The sequence below is a fragment of the Myotis brandtii genome, unplaced genomic scaffold, assembly GCF_000412655.1.
Source record: "Myotis brandtii unplaced genomic scaffold, ASM41265v1 scaffold244, whole genome shotgun sequence".
NCBI classification, from domain to species: domain Eukaryota; kingdom Metazoa; phylum Chordata; class Mammalia; order Chiroptera; family Vespertilionidae; genus Myotis; species Myotis brandtii.
The window spans coordinates 93,217-114,584 of record NW_005359225.1 but is presented as its reverse complement, the minus strand read 5'-3'; the positions used below and the strand labels follow the sequence as shown (position 1 = coordinate 114,584).

The window sequence follows — 21,368 nt, the reverse complement described above, 5'->3', positions numbered from 1 at the left end:
CTAAAAATCAAGTGAATAAAAAATCTGATGAACAGAGTAAACTGATGAATATAATAGAACCAGGGACATGGAAAAGGAGTGGACTGACAATTCTTGGGGCGAAAGGGGTGTGGGGGTGCAGGAAGGGACTGGACAAAAATCGTATACCTATGGATGAGGACAGTGGGAGGGTAAGGGCAGAGGGTGGGGTGGGAACTGGGTGGAGGAGAGCTATGGGGGGAAAAAAAGAGGAACAAATGTAATAATCTGAACAATAAAGATTTAATTAAAAAAAACACAAACAAACAAAAAAACAACAACATGAGATAGCTCTTAAAACCATTGGGAGTCCTTGACAATTCTCAGTTACAAATTTACATTGTAGAACTAAGCAGTTCTTATAGCTCATACCAACAGATAATGCAAAACTGTTCAAGAAAGAAGCAACCCTATATCTAATCATTATACTCTTACCTTGCAGGCTACATCAACTAATCGCATCTGGATAGCTTGATTCTCTGAGAGTTTAGTGCCAATTGCAAGCAAAGTGTCCAACAGTTGAGCTAGGACTTGATGAGACTCTAGAAAGAAAGATAAGTTGTGTTGTAAAATTTCAAAAAGAGATCACTAAAGAAACTAAGTTTACTTGGGTAAAGAATGTAGATTTTTTTTGGCAGCTAATTTCTACTATTTGATCTTTGATTCCCCTCAACTTAAAGCTAAGTTCCTAAAGGTATCATATCTAAATATTTGAATCCTCCACAGGTTGGCCAAAGTGCCCCCAAAATGTTTAGTACTTGACTAATTCAAGGGCTTTTCACTGCCATCAAGATACAGTCCAAATTCCTTAGCAGGGCATACATATATACATACATACCCTACAATGTCTAGCCCTCCCTGTCTTTTTCCAATTAGATTCATGTCCCCCTATCTTTGCTCAGGCCAACTTCTTTACCTAGAATGACTTCGTCCACACTCGACTCCATTCTCAGCCCCACTCCTGAGGGAGTACCTACTATTCTTGAAGTGTCACCTCCTGTATGAAGCTTTTCCTCTTCCCCAAGAATGGACCATTTTCTCCTCCATGCTTCCACTGCACCCTCTACATCAGCTATAACTCTTTACTATACTTACTTATTTTTACATCCGATTAAATCGGGAAAGTAAAAAAACCTTGAGAGCAAATATAGTATTTTATTCACCTCTGTATTATCAGAATCTAGCATAACTCATTAAATGTTCAATGAATGTTTAATAAATGGACAAAAATCCAAATCCAAATAAATCAATACCAATCATCTTAGCCAGATTTTCATCTTTGTTCCAAAATATGGTTCTTCTAATGCTCGTAGTATACAAGTGGATTTAGGTGGCATTCAAATAACCATGTAGATATTTTAATGCGCATAATAAAAACTGTAGTTACTATCTATTGATGTCACGTGTCACTATTTTCATTTTAACATTTCTAATATAACAAGCCCCTTTAATTTTATTTAACTAAAAAAATTGTCCACTTAAGAAAAACACTAAGAAAACCATAGTATAGATGTGAAGCAAATATATAAGAAATGGCGTACATGATATATAAATGACTAAAGCTCCGAAAATACTGTTAAATCACCTCTTAGTAAGACTTCTAGTCTTTCTCTCACATCAATGTCTCTCTCTCTCTCTCTCTCTTTCTCTCTCTTTCAAATCAATAAAAACATGTCCTCAGGTGCTCTGGCCAGTTTGGTTCAGTGGTTAGAGTGTTGGCCTATGGACTGGAGGGTCTCATGTTCAATTCCCGGTCAAGGGCACTGATTAAGGGCACATACCTCTGTTGCAGGTTCCCCAGCCCAGGTCGTGTGCATGGCAATCTATATGTCTCTCCCTCCCCCCTCCTTCCTCCCTCCTACTTTCTCTGGAAATCAATGTAAAAATATCCTCAGGTGAGGATTAAAAAAGAAAGTCTTTGGTAGAAATTCAATACAATTACAATTTTGGTATAAAGGTGTTTCTAACAAAATTTTTTAGAAGTTCTCAACTTCAGCCAATAAGCCACATATGTAAGACATTTGTTAACATTAAACAGCTGTACAATAAATAAGTTTAGATTGTCTCTGAATTCATTGGCCCTTTATTTCTCTCATAAGCTTTTAAGTTTATAGACTAAATGTTGTCCAATATTTAAATAGTCACATTTGTTTATATATATATACCCAAAATAAAACTATTCTCTAAAACCACAACTAATTGAAACAAATTACAATATTTCCAGAAATACCAAAAGATTTTTCTTTTCTTTTTTTGTGTATATATATATTTAATCCTCACCCAAGGATATGTTCATTAATTTGAGAGAGAAGAAAAGAGAGAAAGAGAGAGAGAGAAACATCAATCAGTTGCCCCCCATACACACTGGACCAGGGATTGAACCTGAAACCTAGGTATATGCCCTGATGGGGAATCGAACCTGCAACATTTTTGCTGTGCAGGACAACACTCCAACCAACTGAGCCACCCAGCCGGGGCTGCCATGGGATATATTTAAAAAATATTTTTTTAAATTGATTTTTAGAGAGAAGGGGAGAGGGAGAGAGAGAAAGAGAGAGAAACATCTATCAGTTGCCTCCCACACATGCCCCAACCGGAGATTGAACCCAAAACCTGGGTTATGTGCCCTGACTAGGAATTGAACCCTCCACCTTTTGGTGTATCAGAAAATGCTCCAACCAACAGCCAGAGCCAAAGAACTTTTCTTTTTATTTAATTTTCAACTAGAGGCCCAGTACACAAAATTCATACAGGGGGGTGGGGGGGGGTCCCTCAGCCCAGTCTGCACCCTCTTGCAATCAGGACTGCTGGCTCCTAACTGCTCGCCTGCCTGCCTGCCTGATCGCCCCTAACCACTTGCTTGCCTGCCTGATCGCCCCTAACTATTCCCCTGCCTGCCTGATTGCCCCTAACCACTCTGCCTGCCTGCCTGATCACCCCTAACTGCTTGCCCCTAACCACTTGCCTGACTGCTCCCCTGCCTGCCTGATCTCCCCTAACCATTCTGCCTGCCTGCCTGATCGCCCCTTAACTGCTCACTTGCTGATTGCCCCTAACCACTCTGCCCACCTGCCTGCCTGATTGCCCCTAACCACTCTGCCTGCCTGATCACCCCTAACCACTCTGCCTGCCTGCCTGATCGTCCCTAACTGCCTCTGCCTTGGCCCCCGCCACCACAGCTTCATCCGGAATGACATCCGGAAGGTTGTTCAGCTGTCTGGTCTAATTAGCATATTACACTTTTATTATTATAGATAGTAAGGTAACTGAGGCACTAACTCTATAATATAATCTTGTACATTAAAAAAAAAAACCCACAGAAAAATAATTAAAAACATTAAAAAGGTGAAGTATTTTCCCATTTCACCTAAACACAGAAATAATGTTATTGGACATCAACAAGCAACAAACAGAAAAAGTAACAACAATATGTGAGACCTAGGAGATGTCACTTTTATAGGGAGAGAACTCAGAGACCACATATGACCAGGACAGCATCTCTCATGGTTTCTGAGTTAATGTGCACAGTCACCTAAACATCATCTCTGTCCCATACAACTTCATCTTTAAAAAGTTAGTTAACTTCTCTCAACTTCAGTTTTCCCACCTATAAAATGACAATGACATCTATCTTCTATCATATGCAAAATACTTGAAGCATATGGCACTAGGTACAGGTCCATAAATGATAGCTATTAAGAGACAAAAACTACATTTTAACTCTAATGTAAATATATGTACATAGTTTTATTGAATCATCCTCAAATTCCTTTTTAATACCAACACAACAATATTCTGTTTTAAATTCTATACAAAAGGAACTAAAGATTTCTGCTCTAAGTGTACAGCTTTTAAATTGCAACTTACTTTCATTCTGCAGGATGTTAATGGCATCATCCATAATACAGTCTGGAGAAAATCCTGCAGTCTTTGACAATAACCCCAATAATGAAGCAATTTTCAGTCTCACAGATGGATCATTCTCCTGGAACAAAAGAAGCTATTGTTACCTTGATGCTCTCCTTTCAGCTAACCAAAAACAGAACATGAGAAACTAACATTTCAAAAGAGAGTCAATGATCCAAGTATTCAAAGGCTTTAACTTTATATATTTCAGAGGAGAGAGCTTTCTTAATCAGTATGTTACACCCAAATACGGCAAAATGAACGGGAATTTTTTTACGCCTTCCTCATGTCATTAACTTCTAACCAGAAATGTGCTTTTGGGATTAAAAGTATCTTTTCTATCCTGTGCAGTTACACAAGAGTTGCACCAACCTATACTACCAACACTGCCAGCACTGGCCACCCAACCATGCTGTCAGCACCTTGCTCTTGGAGCCCCTGGAAATTGGGTGCTGCAGCCACCAATGCTATTACCAGAAAAAGAAGTTTTAATCTACTTGGTGTTTTTTTTTTTTGGATCACCATTAGAAGTTTGGGGCAGGTAAATCTAATTAACTGGGTCTAGGTCTTACGCCTGAACTGTAGGTACAAGCTAGACTGAGAAATGAGTGGTCTGGCCCTTTTAGTTTTAATATTAGGAGGTGGTCTCTAATTTGCACAAAGAATTTTTTGGTGAGAAATTTCCCTCAAAGACAAAAAGAACCATGTCCATTTGTTCATTCCCTGTTCTCAAATACGAAGCACCCTACGTTCCTAAGAAGATAACTGAGCGCAACAAGGAGGCCTCAGTGGGGGAAGGAGCAATAGTTATAAAGTCAGAAGACCTAGAGTCCTGGCACACCACTTACTATATATATATTTTAGAAGCCTGGTGCACCGGTGGGGTCCCTCGGCCTGGCCTGCAGGGATCGGGCTGAAACTAGCTCTCCAACCTCCCCCAAGGGGTCCCGGATTGTGAGAGGGTGCAGGCCAGGCCGAGGGACCCCACCAGTGCAGGATCTGGGCCAGGGAGGGACCGTGGGAGGGCTCCAGGGCATGTCCCACTCATCTCATCCAGTCCTGATCGGGGCCAATCTGGGCCCGGGAGGGACAGTGGGAGGTCTCCAGGGAGTGTCCAGCCCGTCTTGCCCAGTCCTGATCAGCTGGACCCCAGCAGCAAGCTAACCTACCGGTCAGAGCTTCTGCCCCCTGGTGGTCAGTGCGTGTCACAGCAACTGGTTGAATGATCAAATGGTCAGACACTTAGCATATTAGGCTTTTATTATATAGGAAAATCTTGGGAAAGTCAATTTTAAATACCAGTCCAGCATTAATATGATGATTGAAATGGAAGGCACAAAACTAGACAGAGAAACAGATTAAGAATGGCAGCATAGCCAATGTGGTTCAGTGGTTGAGCATCAAACCGTGAACCAGGAGGTTACATTTTCATTCCTGGTCAGGCCACATGCCTAGGTTTCCTGCTTGATCCCCAGTAGGGGCATGCAGGAGGCAGCCGATAGATGATTCTCTGTTATCATTGATGTTTCTATCTTTCTCTCCCTCTCCCTTCTTTGCTCTAAAGTCAATAAAACATCTTTTTTTCCTGGTTCGCTCCCGGGTTTCAGCACCAAACAAAAACAAACAAACAAACAAAAAACCAACTTTTTTTTTTCTTAAAAAGTGTATTGCAAAGATCCAGCAAAAGACAATGGCAAGACTCTCACTTCTGGTAAGGGCAGACTAGACAATTCAGACCAATATTCCTGCTGAGAAAACTAGAAAAATACTATGAATGCCAAAAAAGAAAAAAGTGTTGCCCTAGCCAATTTGGCTCAATGGATAGGGCATCGACCCTCGTGCTGAAGGGTCCTGGGTTCAATTCCAGTCAAGAGCATGTAACTTGTTTGCAGGCTCGACCTCTGGCCCTGGTCAGGGTGTGTGCGTGTGGGAGGCATCCAATCAATGTGTCTATCTCACATCAAAGTTTCTCTCTCCCTCTCCCCCTCCCTTCCACTCTCTCTAAAAACCAATTGAAAAATATCCTCAGGTGAGGATTAACAAACAGAAAGAAAAAAGTGTGTGTGTGTGTGTGTGTGTGTTTGAAGGTATTAGAAAACTAAAAGATAAATGAAGAGCCCTAGCTGGTTTAGCTCAGTGCATAGAGCATTGGCCTGCGAACTGAAAGGTCCCAGGTTCGATTCTGGTCAAGGGCACATGCCTGGGTTTTGGGCTCGATCCCCAGTGGGGGACTTGCAGGAGGCAGCCGATCAATGGTTCTCCTCATCATGGATGTTTCTATCTCTCTCTCCCTCTTCCTTCCTCTCTGAAATCAATAAAAATATATTTTTTAAAAAAGAAAGAAAAAAGTGTAAATCCTATGAATTCTCATCATAAGGAGAAATATTTTTTTCTTTTCTTTCTATTGTACCTACTAGAGGCCCAGTGCACGAATCCGTGCATGGGTGGGGTCCAGCGAGCCCGCCCCAATCAGGGCTAATTGGGGCCGAGCCAGCTGGGGGGAGGGGATGTGGGAGGTTGGCTGCCAGCCCCACCCCCAATCGGGACCTGATCAGAGCCAGGCCGGCAGGGGGAGGGAGGGGCTACAGGAGGTTGGCCAGCTGACCCTGCCCCCATCAGGTAAGGGGACCAATCAGGGGTGGGGCCAGTTGCGGGGAGGGGCCTCGGGAGGTTGGCCGGCCAGCCCGCCCCCGATCGGGCCGGTTGGCCAGCTGCAGTGTGCATCATAGTGACCGGTCGTTCTGGTCGCTTGGCTTTTATATATATAGTCTAGAGGCCCGATGCACAAAATTCGTGCAAGAGTAGGCCTTCATTCCCCCGGCTGCCGGCACCCACTTCCCTCCGGCACCTGGGACTCGGGCTTCCCTCCGGCTGCTGGCTGGCACCCAGGATCTGGGCTTTCCTCCAGCCGCTGGCAGGCAACCAGGACTCGGGCTTCCCTCACAGCCCCGGCTTCATCCGGAAGGTCGTCCAGAAGGACATCCGTTCTAATTAGTATACTACGCTTTTATTATTATAGATATGAGATAATGGGTGTTAGCTAAACCTACTGTGGTAATCATATATGTAAATCAAACCATCGTTCTTATGCCTAAACTTTTACAGTGATGTATATCAATTATTTCTCAATAAAACTGGAAAAAATAAACCAAAAAATAAATGAAGTAAGTAAAAATAATAAAGTATCCTAGAGAGAAAAATGGAGAATAAAAGTATACAATTACACTTACACATAAGTCAGGAAGGTGGATAAAGGGAGCTAAAGTGCTTGCATCGTCCAAAGAAGGTAAAAGTATCAAATTTAACATTTACTCTTGAAAGTCTAGAATTCATATTGCAATATCTAGGTTAACTAGTAAAAAAAAGTATAAAAGGATGTATAACTCCTAAGCTAATAAAGAGAGACGGAGGAGAGAATTTTTTTTTAAATATATTTTATTGATTTTTTACAGAGAGGAAGGGAGAGGGATAGAGAGTCAGAAACATCGATGAAAGAGAAACATCGATCAGCTGCCTCCTGCACACCCCCGACTGGGGATGTGCTCGCAACCAAGGTACATGCCCTTGACCAGAATCGAACCTGGGACCCTTCAGTCCGCAGGCCGACACTCTATCCACTGAGCCAAACCGGTTAGGGCTGGAGGAGAGAATTTAATATAGAGTCAACCCAAAGTATGGCAAGGAACGAAAGGAAAAAAAGAACACTGGACAAATAAGGCAAACAGAAACATTTAATAAAAGATAGGTTTAAACTCACTTATATCAATAGCTACATTAAATGTAATTAAGTACTCCAATTAAAAAATGAAAACTGTCAGATTATATATTTTTAAAAAAAAAACTAACTACATGTTGTTTACATGGCTTATATCTAAAACAAAGGGCTATCAAAAGTATGAATATAAAAGGCAGAACTAGGCATATCATGCAAACTTTAATCAGGAGATTGCTGTTATCATTATAGTAATATTACACAAAGCCATTATTCGCTCATACAATTGCCTGTAAAAAACAAATCCAAAATAATCTACACATAACTTATTTAAATTGCTACATGAACTTTAGCAAGGTTGTTAGATATAAAATTATTAAACAAAAATGCAGCCGTAGCTGGTTTGGCTCTGTGGATAGAACGTCGGCCTGCAGACTGAAGGTTCCCGGGTTCGATTCCGCTCAAGGGCACATGCCTGGGTTGCGGGCTCGATCCCTAGTAGGGGATGTGCAGGAGGCAGCCAATCAATGATTCTCTCTCATCATTGATGTTTCTATCTCTCTATCCGTCTCCCTTCCTCTCTGAAATCAATAAAAATAAAAATAAACTAAAAATAAATCCATTGCATTCCTGAATATCAGCTATATACTCTTAGAAAATAAAAAAAATTTGATTATTTACAATAACATTAAACATGAAATATATAGGATAACTAACAGAAAAATGTATAAAACCCCTATGCAAAAAAAACTATCAAACAGTATGCCATTTCCTGGGATAAGGTAGACTGGAGAATGGGGGAAGATACTGAATTTAGTTTTGAATAGACATAAAATGCCAATTCTTTTACTGATTTGAAATAAAATGCCAATTCTTTTCTTTTTTCAAGTTTTAAAATAATCACTTTAATATTCTGTCGTTTTAAACTAACAACCAAAGCTATGATAGATTGGCATGTGACAATTAGCCAGTGTTATTCCACACAAAAAAAAGTTTGAGGGTTTAGTTAGCCTGTGCAGCTTTTCTGTCGGGGTTTTATAAATAATGAAAATAGGTGCCAGGCCCCATAATTATGGATCCGTAAGGGCCTGGAGACCCTGGGTTGTAAATCAAAGGCCTATTAGAGAACAAACAGCAAAGACAAGAAACTACAACAGCTAGAACCTACTCATACTGAGAAACCAACCATCACTCACTCATACATAGCTGATATTTGTCATGTTTATTCACCATCTGGTTATGCTCAGTGGATTGCACATCTCGGGGAACCTCCCAGAGCCTGGGACACAGGGCTGTGGGCATGGGCTTTGCAGGAGGCTTCACTGGAGTTGGGAGGCTGAGGGCTTTCCCTAGTCCCTTCTGCTGATAGGCAAGGAGGAGAGGCTGTAAGCATCACCATTTCTTGATTCAGTTAGGGCTTTCTCTTTCCTGAACTTCATGACCTCGACGGTACCAGGCTCCGACCTGAGCCACCCCGTCCAGCAAAGATATCTCCATCTTTCTTCAAGCTCGGTCCTCTCCGGAGAGCCCCATATCGGACAGATGCCAATACCAGCCAGCGAGCCGCTCCGCACACCATCCCCAGCATCCGGACCCCAGCGTCTGGCCCCGGCGACACCCTCACAAAGAACGCTGCCCCAAGCCTCGCCAATTCTTTTATTGATTTGAAAATAACATCACAGAATCAAATAATTGTCTTTCAGAGACAATGACCTAATCAAATAACCTAATCTTGCAGTGAGAGAGGATAGGAGAAGAGCTATATAGCCTTTTCAATGGTCTGGAATGGAGTCACAGACCTCCCAAACACAAGGGAGCTGCAGAGAAAGCAGTAGCAGTAAGCCTAGCAGATAAGAGGGCGGCAAAAAGGAAAGAATGGGAATAAAAAGAATACAAGAGTATCTAACCTAGTGACATTCTTTATCCAGTTGGATACTTTACTCGAGTTCTTCTACTCTCAAATAATCCCCTAGACCCCGCTTCTACTGAAACATAAATCACCTCCTTCACACTTACACTTAAAACAAACTACCTCCAGGGAAGCCCTCCCTAAAACTGCTCTTCTCACCATTAAAGCTGTCCTGGTTGAAGCTTTCATCACCTTGCTTCAGACTTATCAGTCTCCTAGTTTGTCACCCTTACTCCTGTCTTGCCTTTATCCAATTCCTCCATCCTCCAAACTATGCCCAGAGTGACATGTCTAAAACAAAACACACAAGGTAGAACACAAGACCATTCAGGATCATACCCCTTTCAATCTTTCTAGTCTTATCTCTTAAAGAGTTCTCAACCTAAAATCTATACCAGCCAAACTACTTGCATGCCTTCTAATGAGATAGGCCAATGGTCAGCAAACTCATTAGTCAACAGAGCCAAATATCAACAGTACAACGATTGAAATTTCTTTTGAGAGCCAAATTTTTTAAACTTAAACTATATAGGTAGGTACACTGTTATTAACTTAATTAGGGTACTCCTAAGGCTTAGGAAGAGCCACACTCAAGGGGCCAAAGAGCCGCATGTGGCTCGCGAGTCGCAGTTTGCCGACCACTGAGATAGGCTATTCCACATCTCCATGTCTTTCCTCACAACTGCCCCTTCTCTCTAAAATGCCTTTCCTCCTGTTTCCCAATTGGCCAAAAATCTGTTTTTTTAAGACTCACTGCAAGCATCACTACTACTACTACATAATGCCTTTCCAGGCTCATGCTCCCAAGTAGAAATGATTACCTTCTTCTCTGAGGTCAAATCATAACCTATCCCAGATTTCAGAGCACCTATAACACTGTGTTGTTATTATCCATTTATTGTTTTACCTACCCAACTAAACTCAGATCAGGGATCACCTATTCATCTCTGTATCAGCAATATGAAGCACAAGGCCAAGAACAGAGTTAATATCCAGAACATTTTAAGTGAAAGAAAAAAAATGAACAAGTAAGTAACTTTAGCCCTTACTATCTATATGCTACATATATTATTTGGCTTACCAATTATACTTCTAGCCCCTAAGGAACAAGGAGCATGTCTCATAGGTTTTACATCCTCCACAGCAACTAGCACAGTACTCTAAGAACTCCTCACCATTCAGATATTGTTGCCTAACCACAGAAAGACTTGAAAAAGAAAAGCAGAACCCAAAGTAATTTAACTACTAAAATACTAGATACCACATTTCTGGACAAAAAGAAGAAAGGTAAAAACTGCTATGGTCATTAATCTAGAACTGGACCCATTTGGCATCCCTCCCTCATTTCTTTTGTGGCTAGAATCAGCTAGACCAGCGGTCGCCAACCTTTCGGACCTCATGGACCACCGATTGGCGACCACTGAGCTAGACTAATGTAAGCAGCATGACCCGTTAAAGAGTGTGGGGTCGAACATCAGAACACCTGAACTAATTTTTTTAATACATGATAATGGTATTATGATTGTTTTAAAAGAGTCTTTATTGTTCAGATATATACTGAAATTTATGAATAAAATGATAAAGATACCAAGGATTTGTTTTCACAAGAATCTGGTGGAGAGGATGAGAGTAGAGGAAGTGAAAATGGACAGTGAAGATGAGGAGTGGTGGGAATGAAACAAGTTTGGCCATGAAATGATAATGGTTAAAACTGGATAATGAGTACATGGGAATTAAACTGTTCTGTGTGCGCGGGTGTGTGCATGTGCATGTGAATATTTGAAAAGTTCCATTACAAAAAGTTGGGGTGGAAGAGGAAACAGGGAGAACCAACCCACACTCAAATCCAGACCCTCCATTTACTTATCTGGGTGACCTTGGATATTAAACTGCTCTAAGCCTAGTTCCTTATCTGGAATACAGAGATAATAATAGTGTTGTCGAGATTAAATAAAATATTACATGTGGAAAGAGCTTTATAAACTCCAAGAAGCTATATAAATGCTAACTGCTCTTAGAAGTATTAGTACAGATGATTATTGGTAATAGAGTTATATTATTATATAGTAATACTAATAGGTAGATATAGTGCTTTAAAATGGGAGGATAACTAAAAGTAGATCACTAAGAAACTAAAAAATTCTTTTAAAAAATATTTTTATTGATTTCAGAGAGGAAGGGAAAGGGAGAGAGAGATAGAATTATTGGTGAGAGAATTATTGATCAGCTGCTTCCTGCATGCCCCCCACTGGAGATCGAGCCCACAACCCAGGCATGTGCCCTTGACCGGAATCGAACCCGGGACCCTTCAGTCTGCAGTAGCAGACCAACGCTCTATCCACTGAGCCAAACCAGGTAGGGCAAGGCTTAAGACTTCTTGAGAGCAGAATCCTGATTTCATTCATGTAAAACATGAGGGAAACATTTATTAAGCCCATACAATGTGCCTCTACCTTACTAGGCACTGGGACAGTAATTAATAAATTTGTAGTCTCTGAATTTAGAGGCTCAAAGTCTGAAGGAAATAGACACACATGACATACAATGCAATACCAAGAACTAATTAAATATGCTAACAGGACATAGTCCAGTGCCCAGAACAATGCCTGATATATAATAAGAATTTTTTAAAATTGAGTAAAAAGTGTCAAAAAGCATTCATTCAACAAATATTTATTTCACCACACATTATATTAAAAAAAAACAAAAATGCCCTAACCAGTTTGGCTCAGTGGATAGAGCGTCAACCTGCGGACTGAAGGGTCCCAGGTTCGATTCTGGTCAAGGGCATGTACCTTGGTTGCAGGCACATCCCAGTAGGGGGTGTGCAGGAGGCAGCTGATCGATGTTTCTCTCTCATCGATGTTTCTAACTCTCTGTCCCTCTCCCTTCCTCTCTGTAAAAAGTCAATAAAGTATATTTAAAAACAAAATAAAACAAAAAAAATGCTGCTAAAGAACAGCTTACATTCAAGTATGGGGAAATAGACAAGGTAAAAATAAATGAAAAAATCATCCTATATAATAAAACTCTAATATGCAAATCGACCAAACAGCGGAACGACCAGTCGCTATGACACGCACTGACCCCCTGGGAGCAGACCCCCCAGGAGCAGACGCTCAACACAGGAGCTGCCCCCTGGTGGTCAGTGCACTCCCACAGGGGGAGCACGCTCAGCCAGAAGCTGGGCTCACAGCTGGCAAGCACAGTGGCAGTGGCGGGAGCCTCTCCCACCTCCGTGGCAGCTCTAAGGACCAGGCCTCTAGTATAGTATATTAAAATATGATAAGTGCTATGGAGAAAACAAAATCAAGGAAGGAAGCTAAGAAGTGCAGGATGGATAGGCAGTTTTAATTTCAAATAAAGGAATAAAGGAACAATGAAAAAGTAGCATCTGAGCATAAAGACTTGAATGAAGTGTGGGAAGCAGACATATGAACATGTAAGGGAAGTGTTCCTGGTAGAAGAAAACGTAAGTGTAAGACTCTGAGGAAAGAATATGCTTGGCAGGGAAAATGACAGACCAGATTAGAGGGCAGTGGCAGGGACAGGGACAGGGGTTCTGAGCTGAGGGAACAGCATGTGAAAAGACAATGATTTCTGAAAACACATAAGGTCTTTGGATAACTGCAAGTATTTTGATTGAGCTAGAATGTTATATACGTAAAGAAAAGGACCTTTATATGTCAGACATGAAAGATTTAAATAAAGATAGTTTATGGAAAGAAAAGAGACTGAAGGGAAAAAGATAAGAAGCTTTTGCAAGGTAGGACTTCAACACATTATATGTATCCTGGCAGATGCAAAATGAAACACAAATCATCTACAAAGTATTCTTAAAACTTTCAAAAATATGCTTACCCTGAATCTAACAAATAGATCTAACTTTTAGTTCACAGTAAATACAGGGGGTATAAGAGCAAGTTAACCCCCAAAGAAGGAAACAAATTCAGAAAACAAGACATTTTATAAACAACAGGTCAACAAAATAAAAAAATTCTTCTAGATTTAACAAGGAGTAAATGCCATATATAGACATTGTTTACATTTTTATTTGAGTGAATCTATATATATAAAAGGCTAATATGCAAAGTGTCCCCTTGGAAGTTCGACCGGGAGACCAGGAGTTTGATCACTCGCTATGACGTGCGCTGACCACCAGGGGACAGCGTGGAGCAAAGGAAGGCCCCAGCTGGCAGCCGGCAGCCAGGGAAGGGAGGCCCCAGTGGGCAGCCAGAAGGCCCCAATCGGCCCTGATCGCCAGCCAGGCCTAGAGACCTTACCCGTGCACGAATTTCATGCACCGAGCCTCTAGTCAACTATAAAAAGATATTTTGGGAACTAAAGAAATATCAATATGGGCCAAATTACATTAAAAATTATTTAATTTTACTTGATGTGATTAGGTGGTTATGGTTGTTTTTTATAGTCCCTTTTTAAGAAATATTAACTGAATTATTTAGGCAAAAATATAATATTTTTAAAACTTCAGGAAAACAAACAGAGGGAGCAAACTTGGCAAAATATGTATGTTTAATCTCAGAGATGAATATTTAGCGCAGCACGTGAGTAGACTGGACGAGAGCACTGGAGGCAGGCATATCAGTATTTACCCAATGACCACCCAGGGTGCTGAGTTCTATGGTAGAGGAAGGGGAAGTCTGGAGAAGCCAGCAGAAACCCCAATCTCAACCAGGAGCTCTAAATATTGTAAACTTCTGAGGACAGGATTTATGTCTTTTTTTATCTCTATCCACAGTGCTTAGTACATGAAAGACAGTAAAAGATTGCTGAATGAATGCCTTCTTGTTTATTTTGCAACATTAACCCATTCTGCAGAGATGATACAACCCTTATACATCTCCCATCAGTCCACAAGACCATCTCACCTTATAATAATGTTCCAAGAGAATCCTGACTACTCCTTCCACACTTTCTGCCTCGACAGGCTTCCTGGCAAACTGAAGTAGGTACTGCAAAGCATCTGCTGGAGAGGTAGCTTTACATAGATCTATGTGGAGTGCTGCAGATTTACTTGGTTTTGTTAGTCGGAGTTTCTTAGTAGTAATTTCCTCCTGTTGCTGCAAAGAGGTAAGAAAGTTAAGACATGAAAACACAAAATCTACAATTTTACTTCACCTCATTTGATGGAAATAATTTTCCCTTATCCTATATAATAAAAGGCTAATATGCAAATCGACCGAACGGAGGAACAACCGGTTGCTATGATGTGCAATGACCACCAGGGGGCAGACCCTCAATGCAGGAACTGCCCCCTGGTGGTCAGTGCACTCCCACAGGGGGAGCACCGCTCAGCCAGAAGCCAGGCTCACGGTTGGTGAGCATAGCAGTGGTGGTGGGAGCCGCTCCCGCCTCCGCGACAGGGCTAAGGACCCCTCAGGGGATGTCCACCTGCTGGGGAGCGGGCCTAAGCCAGCAGGCAGACATCCCCCAAGCGGTCCTGGACTGCGAGAGGGCACAGGCTGAGCTGAGGGGACCCCTCTCCCCGCCAGTGCACGAATGTCATGCACTGGGCCTCTAGTACCAAATAATGTACTCAGGTAATAGACCTAGCCTTAGGACAAAGCAGTGTTACAAACTGGAAAAAGAACACTGGATTGGAGACAGACTATGAGTCCTAATTTTGCTTTTCACTAGTTCCTATAACTCTGGACAGGTCATTTAATTTTTCCAAGTCTCCGTTTCTTTCTCTGTAAAGTAGGTCCACTAACATTTTGTTCTGCCTACCATGGCATGGTGAAAGATCAGGGGCTTTGAAGTCAGTGGAATTTAGACTCAATAACCACTTATCCATTTCCATCCTATTCCACACAAATTCAGTCTTCAGTGTTATCTGGGCTGCAGTTAGGCCAAAAGTTGGGAAATATTTTTCCCTAGAGAGTATATAAAGGGGAGGACAAACCAATATCTAATATTGATCAACCATCAATAACATTTTAGTGAGCCAGGCTCTATGGTCTTTTCAGGGGCTACAGAGATGAACTAAACATTATCTCTGCTCTCAAAAAGCCCAGACTGGTGGAAAGATATGCACATTGGTAATTATAGTAGCACTGAGTGATGGGTGCAAATGGGTGAACATAGCAGAGTACCATAGAAGCAGAGGAGAAAGAGATTACGTTCTTGCTGAGGTTTCAAGTGGGTTTTAGAGCAAAAATATAAGTGCACCGGGTGGAGAAGAAAAAGGGAAGAATGATAACCACTCTATGTAAAAGAGATAATAGGTACAAAAGTTTGGATACGGACAAACACAAGGCATGCTGGAGAAGAGGTGAGCAGTCTTGATAAATGAGAACAGAATGTTGGAAAGAAAGTGACACTGCACAATATGAATGTACTTGATACCACTAAACTGGTAAAAATGGTAAATTTTATGTTATGTATACTTTACCACAATTTTTTTTTAAAGTGGGCAAGGGAAACAGCAAGAAAATTCTAGACAGCAAGCCACAGAAGAGGAAGCTCTGTAAAGTTAGAAAAGCTTTCCTTAATCTTGACTCAAATTAAAAGTTTAGGAAAACTAATTTCACATAAAATGGAGCGAAAAAGATATCAAGGCTAAATCTCAAAGTTATTTTAAGAAAAAAAAAAACAAGAATAAGGAGTAAACTAATTTGCCTTCAGCCAATGGGAATATGCTACAAAGATGAGTCCACAAAACAAAAAGGAAAGAAGGAATACTGTCAAGTCATGAAGGGCTAGGGAGTTTGGCTAGGGAATTTTTATGGAAAGGAGGAGCTGAAGAAGAAGACTTGATTTGTCAGTGCAACAATCTCTCTGTGGTGTAAATCCCATATATGCTGTTCTCTCTCCCACTAGCCTGTGAGTTCCTAAAGGACAGGGACCCTAACGTGCATCGGACATGGTAGCTCAACAACTTTTACTATAGCTGATGCATAGTAGCCACTCCTTCCCTCAATAGACGCTTGTTGAGGGAATGAATGAAGTGTTTAAGGATCAGTTTCCTGCGGGGTGGTCTGTCTTGCTGCTCTACAAGTAGAGGGATCTCACTGTGATCTGTGGCTCCAAGGATGCTGTTTATCACCGGCATCCACTGGGGGCTTGTCAGCAATACAGACTATTGCCTCACTTCCCCCGCCGGGCTGACTGAGTAGAATCTACATTTTAATGAGATCCCCGCCGGTGATGAGCTTACACATAAAGCCTGTGAAGCGTGACACAGGGGATGACTTGGTATCAACCTCTACTTCAGCGTCATCTGCGAGGAGACACGTGGAGAATCCCCGGCTTCTCTGACAGAAGCTGGGCCGGCAGTCCTTGAACAAGTCCAGAGGAGGAAGGTACTGCCCTCCTTCCCGGGTGAGCTGCCCCATCGGCGCAGAGTCCCAGCCCTCTGAGGCCTGTGACCCCCGCCGGCTCTGACTGGGCCTTGAGGATTCCTATAGACTTCTCTTCCAGCCCCCAAGAGCTTTGCATACAGACAATTCGCCCAGGGCGCTTCTCTGTGTGTGTGTGCGCGTGTGTGTGCGTGTGTGTGTGTTTTGTAACGGAGTTGGGGTGGGGGACTCCACCACTAATTGCTTCTGTTGCCCTGGTACCCCTTGAGAAGCTTCTAAGTCCACATCTGTGAAACGAGGATGCTAATGTAACCTGAACAGAGTAAGATAACGAAAAAAGACGTTCTCATAAATTGTAAAAGCGGTTTTTGTCTCTAGCTAATGATTTTTTTTTTAAGTACCAGACTGCACATATGAGTTCATCATCGTGACAACGGAAGCGGCAAGCGAACACGCCCACTAAAGTGTAGTCGAAAAGAGCCTATCAAAGTAGTCGGCGCTCAACTCAAGTTCGTGGCGCCAGTTCTGCAAAGGTGCCTGGGGCGTGGATGACCTTCCTCCTACCTACGACTGGTCAGGGGACCTTTCCTTCTGGAGCTTACCTGAACCACCTTAGTGAACTCCTCGTACACCCGCTTCTTAAGGTGCGCCGCCATCGCTGCCCGCAGACCCTGTCAGCTTCCGTAGTTGACGAGGGAGGCGGGGGGCGGAATCCGGAAAACCTGCCGGGGCCAGAGGAACCCTCCACTATCCCACAAGGCAGTGGGATCCCAGGAAAGAGAGGCTGCTTCCGGTTGCTCGATTGCCCCGCCTCGGTACGTCGGGATTGGCCGCCTACGCCAGGTGCGCCGGGGGAACGGAAACCAGAGCGTAGCGCGGAGGGGGCGGAGCCTATGGAGATGGGCGAACCAATGAGAGCTTTTGGGGGCTTGTTGGCGGGGGCGGAGCTGAGCGAAGGGAGGAAGGAAGCGCTAGGTAAAGGGCAAAGGCGGGGCGAGTTAGAGCTGGAAGCCAAACCCCCGAGCTGCGTAGCGATTTTGACTTCCGAGATAACGGAAAGAGGCCCAGCTGACGTTCCCATCATTTGCTCTTCACAGTGTTTGCTGCTTCTGTATTCCCCGAGCTCTCCCTTTGGACAGTGTGTGTGGCACCCCTCCCCTGGCCTGGGGTGCTTTTTCCTGCTTCTTCACACCGGTTGTTCAAAAGCTACCTATCCTTTAAGGCAGTGGTTCTCAACCTTCCTAATGCCGCGACCCTTTAATACAGTTCCTCATGTTGTGGTGACCCCCAACCATAAAATTATTTTTGTTGCTACTTCATAACTGTAATTTTGCTACTGTTATGAATCGTAATGCAAATATCTGATATACAAGATGTACTTTCATTGTTACAAATTGAACATAATTAAAGCATAGTGATTAATCACAAAAACAATATGTAATTATATATGTGTTTTCCGGTGGTCTTAGGCGACCCCTGTGAAAGGGTCGTTCCACCGACCAAAGGGGTCGCGACCCACGGTTGAGAACCTCTGCCTTAGAGCTACATAATAAAAAGTAGCCTCAACTACAAATGGGGTGATAACAACTGACAAATGTAATGACAATGGAATGAGATGGTGCAAAAACCGTTTACAGACTGTGCAATGTAATTCACGTGTCAGTGTTAATAAATCCAAGCCCAATTTTACATCCGACGTGAAACGTCAGCTGTTCACTGTTTCGTCTTTCAAAAGAGTTGTTGTGGGATGCTCAGAAAAAGCAACAGGCCCAAAACTAATACAAAATAATATTGAATGTGAATTGTAATTGAAAAAGAAAAGAAAAACAGCAGGCTGTAGTCAGTACAGAAGACCCAAAAACCCATTAAAAGGTGGTCTTTACTTACCCTCAAGGTCCTACAGTCTAACTGGGAAGGGAGACACCCAGCTGATAATTAGTGGGCATTCAAAGTGTGATGGATAACAAAGGAATGTGGTCCAAACAGACCTAACTTCTTCAGGATGTCTCGGGAAAGTTTTACAGCGGGAAGGAGTTTAAATCTGGCTTTAAAATACAGGTATATCTTGGAGATACTGCAGATTTGGTTCCAGGCCTCTACAATAAAGCAAATATTGCAATAAAGCATGTCACATGAAGTTTTGGTTTCCCAGTGCATATAAAAGTTATGTTTATACTTTACTGTAGTCTAAGTGTGCAGTAGCATTATGTCTTAGACAAGCTACTGTCTGAATTTAAAAATACTTTATTGCTTTAAAAATGCCATCTGAGTCTTCAGGCAAGTAGTAATCTTTTTGCTGGTGGAGGGTTTTCAATTTGTAAGAAACACAATAAAGTGAATGATGATAAAACAAGATATGCCTATGGTAAATTTTCCAGAAAGAATGGCATCCCAGGCCACAGAAACCACTGCATTTACAAATATATTCAGTTAAATGAAAAGCACTTAGTAAAACAGTATCTTTAATAAATGTTAGCAGCCCTGGCTGGTGTGACTCAACTTGTTGGGTGTCATCCTGTGCACCAAAAAGTTGCCGGTTTGATTCTGGGTCAGGGCACATACCTGGGTTGCAGGCTTGATCCCAGCAGGAGGCAGTCGATGGATGTTTCACTCTCACATCGATGTATCTCTCTCCCTCCCTCCTCTGTCTCTATAAAGTCAATCAAAACATACTTTTAAAAATAGTTATGTCATGTTAATTGTATTATGGATTTGGAAGTTGGAGGGAGATATTGGAATGGCCTTTGTTTAATAAACTAGTTTGGTATATTGCTTAGGAAGAGAGTCTGATCTTAAGGGATGCAGGCTAAAGGCAAAGCAATAAAAAAAGTAACTGGAACATGGGCTGCTTCTGGCAGGGCTGGTGGAAACTTGACATGCCTCTAAAGCCTGTTTGGAAATGGCACACTCACTTCCACACATACTCCATTAACCAGATTAAGTCGTAAGGCCTAGCAGGAAGTCAGTAGGACAGGGAAGATTACTCCCATCTACTGAGAAGCATATCAAGAACAGGGAGGAAAGCCTGGCCAGCATGGCTTAGTGGTTGAGGATCGACCTATGAACCAGGAGGTCACGGTTCGATTCCCAGTTAGGGCACATGCCCAGGTTGCAGGCTCAATCCCCAGTGCAGGAGGCAGCCGATCAGTCATTCTCTCTCTCCCTTCCCCTTCCTCTCTCTGAAATCAATGAAAAAAAAGTATTTAAAAAAACAACAAAGAACAGGGAGAGAAGAATAGAAAACAAATACAAGCTACTACTGAAAAGCCCCTAGAGATGTGGGTGACTGACACACCTTTAAGAATAGATATGTCCAATATTCAGCTTGAAGTTATTTGCATTTGCAGTGTAAACTCTCTCCCCTTTATTTGTCTGTATTCCCCACAGTCTGCTATGTGCACAAATAGTTCATGGGAGTGGAATTTGTAAAAATTATGAAAAATATCTGAGTCCTGGCCCAGTAGCTTAGTATGTCAAGGTTGTGGGTTTGATCCCTGGTCAAGGCATATACAACAATTAACCAATGAATGCATAAATAAGTAGAACAACAAATTGATGTTTTTCTTTCTCAAGTCAATAAATAAAAAAAATTAAAAAGAAAAAAAGATCTGAGTGTTAAATCTGGGTGAGCATTGTGCAGAACAAGCAACAACAGGCTTAAGGCATCTAGATTAGAAGATCCCTATGCTGAATGAATCTGGCAGGAGCAGAGAACCAGAGCTGACCAGAAGGAGACAAACCCTCTGGGAATGTGCAGAAATCTTGGGGAGGACATTGACCCTTCCATAATTCATGAACTTGAGAGTACAAGCAATTCTACTTACATCTTAAGAAGCAGGGAGTCTCTTTGGAATCTAATCTCATTACTACTGATCAAAGGCTATGAACTCTTTTTCAGGCACTTGATAAAGAATGTTGAATTGCTTCATGATAAAAAGTTCAAATAGACATTTAGGACTTTTCCACTTTAAATTGTCAGCTATATTAAATACCAAAAAAAAGGGAAAACATTAAACAAGTTTTGAAAATAAGAAAAAATATACACGCAGACACAGTTACTAAATTGTAATGCTTATTGAAAACTAGAGGCCCGGTGCACAAAAATTTGTGCACTCAGGGGGACGGGGGGGGGGCGGTCCCTGACCCCGGCCTGTGCCCTCTCGCAGTCTGGGACCCCTCGGGAGATAACGACCTGCTGGCTTAGGCCTGCTCCCGGGTGGCAGAGGGCACGCCCAATCCCTAGGTGCAGCCCCTGGTCAGGCTCAGAGCAGGGCCGATTGGGGAGTTGGGGCGCCACCCCCTGTCATGCACAGAGCAGGGCAGATCGGGAGGTTTCAATGCCACCCCCAGTCACGCTCAGGGTAGGGCTGATTGGGGGGTGGGGCACCGCCCCCTGTCACACTCAAGGCAGGGTCGATGGGGAGTCTGCGGCTCCACCCCCTGTCACGCACAGAGCAGGGCTGATCAGGGGGTTGGGGCGCTGCCCCCTGTCACGCACAGAGCA

General features: G+C 42.5%; 1 protein-coding gene across 2 annotated transcripts in view; it reads right to left on the bottom strand.

The window, feature by feature from the left end:
* The window catches only part of INTS4 (integrator complex subunit 4), an 85,614-nt gene extending 67,493 nt beyond the window's left edge, over positions 1-18,121 (bottom strand). The window contains exons 1-4 of one of the 2 annotated variants that reach the window (XM_005867024.2): positions 17,467-18,121; positions 14,435-14,626; positions 3,886-4,003; positions 454-560 (exon numbers count right to left, since the gene is read on the bottom strand). In XM_005867024.2, the coding sequence (XP_005867086.1) occupies positions 454-560; positions 3,886-4,003; positions 14,435-14,626; positions 17,467-17,520 (471 nt within the window). In that variant the 5' untranslated portion in view covers positions 17,521-18,121. The remainder of the gene's footprint in view (positions 1-453; positions 561-3,885; positions 4,004-14,434; positions 14,627-17,466) is intronic. The other variant, XM_005867026.2, reaches the window with a different exon arrangement.
* Positions 18,122-21,368: the final 3,247 nt, after the last annotated feature.